The sequence below is a fragment of the Protomyctophum parallelum genome (genome assembly GCF_964188405.1).
Source record: "Protomyctophum parallelum genome assembly, chromosome: 23".
NCBI classification, from domain to species: Eukaryota; Metazoa; Chordata; class Actinopteri; order Myctophiformes; family Myctophidae; genus Protomyctophum; species Protomyctophum parallelum.
Genome location: NC_139715.1, coordinates 34,736,698 through 34,742,744, shown reverse-complemented (window position 1 = coordinate 34,742,744; position 6,047 = coordinate 34,736,698). Strand labels below are relative to the sequence as shown.

Sequence of the window (6,047 nt, the reverse complement as noted above, 5' to 3'; positions counted from 1 at the left end):
TAGACTAACACTAAGACATTCCAGGTCCGGCCCGGGCCTTAATTGCCAGGCCCGTTGAGAAGTCTTAACGCTGCAGAGTTCTGCTTCCTACACAGACTCCTTGCCTTCCGTCTCTATTAGCCATATGAGGAGGTCGGCTCTCTCTCACCGTTTAAAAATATCTTTCTGTCTTATGAGTCCTGTAAGTTTCATGAAACAGCCAAAGGAGTTCCAGCAGGGAGCTATATAGACAGATCTATGGCTTTTTTTTACAACCTTTTGGTGTTTAATTCATGTCCCCCCCCCCCCCCCACCTATCTGTGTGCACGCGTCGGAAAGGCGATAATCAACAGTGTTATATTTTCAATGTCAGTGATCGGGAGGAGGAGTGACTTTCAATGCTGCCCCCTAAGGAGTCTTGAGTTGGGACACATGCAGTGCCCTAAAAATAACCCTGTCCCCTTCTATAGAGGGAGGCCTGTCCTGTCCCCCTGTCGTCGGGGGGGGGGGGGGGGGGGGGGGACAGGAGCCGGCTCCGTCTCCCCTTACTGTGTTTTGCCCCCTAAGACAGATATGGATGGTTCCAGCAGGCCGGTCACCCCACCCTGCTCCTCCTCTACGGGAACCCGGCCCCCCCTGCCCCACCGGTGACATCACAGCCCTGGGAGACATAAGTAGGGTCTCCTGAGCGGGGCTCAGGACCACCACTCTCTCTCTCTCTCTGGGACCCCCTCCTCCGGCTTCTGTTCTCCTCTCTCCACGTCCACCACCTTCCACTCTCTCCGAAATGGTGTGTACCCTGCAGTGTTGTTTTCCTCGACTAAAACTAAAACTCGTCGACTATCTCGACTAAAAAACTAAACTAAAATAGAAACTAAATGAAAACTAAAGCTGTGACGACTAAAACTGAGACTGAATATACTGACAATTTCGTCAGGAAATAGAAACTAGACTAAAATGCTAGGAAGGGACTAGTGGACAAGAGATCCAGTATGAGTGAATTTACACTTGGTTGCATGCTGAAAATAGCCGATCTACAAGTGCGCTGCGACGCGTTGTGAGCTTGTAGATCGGCTATTTTCAGCAAGTGTAAAATCTGTCATTTCGACGGCATCAAGGCCCGACAAAATAGATTTTAGTCGACTAAATCGACTGTAGATTTAGTCGACTAAAATTGCGTGACATTTAGTCGACTAAAACTAGACTAACACTATAAGACATTCCAGGTGACTAAAATGTGACTGAAACTAAATGTAAACTATTCAAAAGACTAAAGACTAAAACTAACATCAAAATGTGCAGCCAAAAACAGCACTGGTGTGTACCCAAAACCCAAAACAAAATGGTTGTATTTTATTTTCATGGCATTTTCTTTCTTTCTCGTGGACTTTGTTGGACTTCATTGAGGTTTTTCAAGACTGGCTTTTTTATTAATTTTTTTCTCCTCTCCTCGTTTGCATTTATAATTTATCATTTCTCTCTGAGGAAGAGAACCCTTTGGAATACATCAAATTCTCCTTATCGTTCCTGTTTATATATATATATATATATATATATATATATGAACGGATGGATTTAATGTATATTTGATTCACCGTCTCTGAGCGTTGTGCATCCTCTGGTTAACATGGTTTAGAGACTTTAGACAGTCTAACATGATAATATTATCATGTTAGACTGTCTAAAGTCTCTAAACCTGCATATTATGCAGCTCAATGGAACAGTATAACGTTTAGACGGTCTAACATGATAATATTATCATGTTAGACTGTCTAAAGTCTCTAAACCTTCATATTATGCAGCTCAATGGAACAGTATAACATCTAGTTAACATGGTTTAGACACTTTAAACGGTCTAACATGATAATATGCGTCTCAATGGAACAGTAACGTTTAGACGGTCTAACATGATAATATTATCATGTTAGACTGTCTAGTCTCTAAACCTTCATATTATGCAGCTCAATGCAACAGTATAACATCTAGTGAACATGGTTTAGACACTTTAAACGGTCTAACATGATAATATGCATCTCATTGCAAAACGAGGGTTCAGTTTCACGAAATGAAATCACTTCAACGTCACCCTGTGCTTGTCCAGAATTCATAGAAAGTGGCTGTTCATTAACCTTTTTTCCATTCTCTGTGTGTGTGTGTGTGTGTGTGTGTGTGTGTGTGTGTGTGTGTGTGTGTGTGTGTGCGTGTGTGCGTGTGTGCGTGTGCGTGCGGCGTGCGTGCGTGTTTCTGTGATGTGTGTGCGTGCATGTGGTATGCGTGCGTGTTTCTGTGTGTGTGGGTGTGTGTGTGTGCGTTCGTGCGTGCGTGTTTCTGTGTGTGTGTGTGTGTGTGCGTGCGTGTGTGTTTCTGTGTGTGTGTGTGTGTGTGTGTGTGTGTGTGTGTGTGTGTGTGACAGGCGGATGCACCCGCAGAAGCACCTGCTGCAGCAGCAGACTTCTCAGCAGAGCAGATTGAGGGTAAGAAAATAATCACACCCGTGTGAAGTGAGCGGCGCTCAGACTACATCATATAAGCTCAGACACGTTATGACGGGAATTCTCCATTCATTGTCAATGAGACAAAAATCGACACTATAGAGCGTCGCAGTCCCGCCCCCTACCATTTTCCTCATCGTTTTATTTAACCCATTCTGACCTGAGATCAGATTCATACGAGGTTTCCACTGGGACACACACTGGTCTGATGAACCCATTCTGACCTGAGATCAGATTCATACGAGGTTTCCACTGGGACACACACTGGTCTGATGAACCCATTCTGACCTGAGATCAGATTCTAAAAATGTCAGTCGTTCTTTGATTTTTTAAAAATAGCAGATCTACAAGCTCGTAGCGCGCCACTCGTTGGCGCGCTATGAGCTTGTAGATCTGCTATTTTTCAATAGCTAAAGCATAACATGATGCCGACACCAAAATGGGTCCCCGTTCAGAATGGGTTAAAGACCTTTTAAACCAACTCTTGTCGTGACGAATCGTGACAACAAACACAATTTTTTTCGGCCCGAACAAATAATTAGAAAGAAGAAGAAAACGGCAGGTTACAACAACTTGTTGTTCTTGTTTTTCTTCTTTTGTAATAATTTGTTTGGTCCAAAATATTGTGTGTGTTGTCATGATTTGTCACGACTCGAGTTGGCTTCGTACGACGCTTAAAAGGTCTTTAAATAAATACTTTTTGAAATGTCTATGAGGAAAAAAAATGCATTGGGAATTATTTCCTGGGCCTGGGGCCCTATAAATCTACACTATAGCTGAATATAGGAGGGGCTAGCGCCCTATAAATCTACACTATAGCTGAATATTAGGCACTAGCGCCCTATAAATCTACACTATAGCTGAATATTAGGGGCTAGCGCCCTATAAATCTACACTATAGCTGAATATAGGAGGGGCTAGCGCCCTATAAATCTACACTATAGCTGAATATAGGAGGGGCTAGCGCCCTATAAATCTACACTATAGCTGAATATAGGAGGGGCTAGAGCCCTATAAATCTACACTAATAGCTGAATATTAGGGGCTAGCGCCCCTCAAAAACCGCCACAAACACTCTGGGTCCTCACACCTCCCTAACATTCCATTCCTGCTCCCGTAGTCCAGTCTTCCAAACACACACAGACTCAGTCCTCAGTCTCTGGGGAATGGACCAGAACCGCATGTCTAGACTAACCCATTCTGACCTGAGATCAGATTCATACGAGGTTTCCACTGGACACACACTGGTTCTGATTAACCCATTCTGACCTGAGATCAGATTCATACGAGGTTTCCACTGGACACACATAGGATGGACACACTGGACCTATAGATAACGTAACATTTTACTTTTTTCAATTTTGTTGGAGTTTTTTGAGCTCCCCACAAATATGCAATTTTGAACGATCAAGCTTTTATGGATATTGCTCTCAGGAACAGCTCGACTGAGTTGGTCGTATTTTGGGATGTCATCAATGTCGCCCTACTTATATGTATAATCCCTCCCTCTCTTCAGTCTTCAGTTCCAAATGTGCATTTCCACTTTGTTTACAATGTCGGCCATTGTTGATTTTCCAAGCTGGCATGGAATGGAAACAAGCCTGGGTTTATCTAGCGTCAGTATTATAATGACTCAAAGATTAAATATCAAATATCAGCGCCCCCCCACCACCACCTCAGGACATTGTGGTACTGCGGCTAAAACAGCTTCAGAAGCAAAAAAGAAAGAACTAATAAATATTAATAGAAACAATTATTTGTATAGCACCTTTCATACATAAATGCAACTCAAAGTGCTTCACAGGGCAGAACATAAAAATAGCAATAAAACACATACTGTAACAAGCAGAAAGATAAAACAATTTCATGGACTGGTTATAAACAATATGATATTAGATATTAAAAACTGTTTTAAAATTCACCTTATAGCTGCTCTCTACCAGGGTGTAAAATGGACCCAAATGGACTCTATTCTAATCTAGAACAGTGTTAATGTAACTCTAAGGGTGTAAAATGGACCCAAATGGACTCCATTCTACTCTAAAACAGTGTTAAAGTAACTCTAAGCGTGTAAAATGGACCCAAATGGACTCTATTCTACTCTAAAACAGTGTTAAAGTAACTCTAAGCGTGTAAAATGGACCCAAATGGACTCTTTTCTACTCTAAAACAGTGTTAAAGTAACTCTAGGGGTGTAAAATGGACCCAAATGGACTCTATTCTACTCTAAAACAGTGTTAAAGTAACTCTAGGGGTGTAAAATGGACCCAAATGGACTCTATTCTACTCTAAACCATTGTTAAAGTAACTCTAAGCGTGTAAAATGGACCCAAATGGACTCTATTCCACTCTAAAACAGTGTTAATGTAACTCTAAGCGTGTAAAATGGACCCAAATGGACTCTATTCTACTCTAAAACAGTGTTAATGTAACTCTAAGCGTGTAAAATGGACCCAAATGGACTCTATTCTACTCTAAAACAGTGTTAAAGTAACTCTAAGCGTGTAAAATGGACCCAAATGGACTCTTTTCTACTCTAAAACAGTGTTAAAGTAACTCTAAGGGTGTAAAATGGACCCAAATGGACTCTTTTCTACTCTAAACCAGTGTTAATGTAACTCTAAGGGTGTAAAATGGACCCAAATGGACTCTTTTCTACTCTAAAACAGTGTTAAAGTAACTCTAAGGGTGTAAAATGGACCCAAATGGACTCTTTTCTACTCTAAAACAGTGTTAAAGTAACTCTAAGGGTGTAAAATGGACCCAAATGGACTCTTTTCTACTCTAAACCAGTGTTAATGTAACTCTAAGGGTGTAAAATGGACCCAAATGGACTCTTTTCTACTCTAAACCAGTGTTAATGTAACTCTAAGGGTGTAAAATGGACCCAAATGGACTCTATTCTACTCTAAAACAGTGTTAAAGTAACTCTAAGGGTGTAAAATGGACCCAAATGGACTCTTTTCTACTCTAAACCAGTGTTAATGTAACTCTAAGGGTGTAAAATGGACCCAAATGGACTCTTTTCTACTCTAAACCAGTGTTAATGTAACTCTAAGGGTGTAAAATGGACCCAAATGGACTCTTTTCTACTCTAAACCAGTGTTAATGTAACTCTAACGGTGTAAAATGGACCCAAATGGACTCTTTTCTACTCTAAACCAGTGTTAATGTAACTCTAAGGGTGTAAAATGGACCCAAATGGACTCTTTTCTACTCTTCTTCTTAACCAACGGTTCACAAACTTCCCCCGGGACCCAAAACTAGTGTAAATAGCAGATCTACAAGCTCACAACGCGTCGCTTCGCGGCCCGTTGTGAGCTTGTAGATCTGCTATTTTCACTACTTCTTAAACATTTTCTAATTCCTGGAAAGTTCTTAGATTTTTCTTAGATTTCTTCATAAAAAAGTAAAATACTCTTTTACGACTAAAGCTTGTAGATCTGCTATTTTCAAATTGCCCTGTAAAATGTAATGTTTGTATAGTTTAATGTCCAAATCATAGTCCAAATCTACCAAGGAAGTAAAGATTTCAAATAAATGTAGTTTAGTAAAAGTACAATATTTGCCTCTGAG

The 6,047-nt window shown here is 41.0% G+C and overlaps 1 protein-coding gene across 1 annotated transcript in view; it reads left to right on the top strand.

The window, feature by feature from the left end:
- Window positions 1-648: 648 nt before the first annotated feature.
- mylz3 (myosin, light polypeptide 3, skeletal muscle) overlaps window positions 649-6,047 on the top strand; it is a 13,152-nt gene continuing 7,753 nt past the window's right edge. Inside the window, exons 1-2 of the mRNA XM_083758829.1 lie at window positions 649-769; window positions 2,393-2,453. Of these exons, the coding sequence (XP_083614955.1) occupies window positions 767-769; window positions 2,393-2,453 (64 nt within the window). The 5' untranslated portion in view covers window positions 649-766. The remainder of the gene's footprint in view (window positions 770-2,392; window positions 2,454-6,047) is intronic.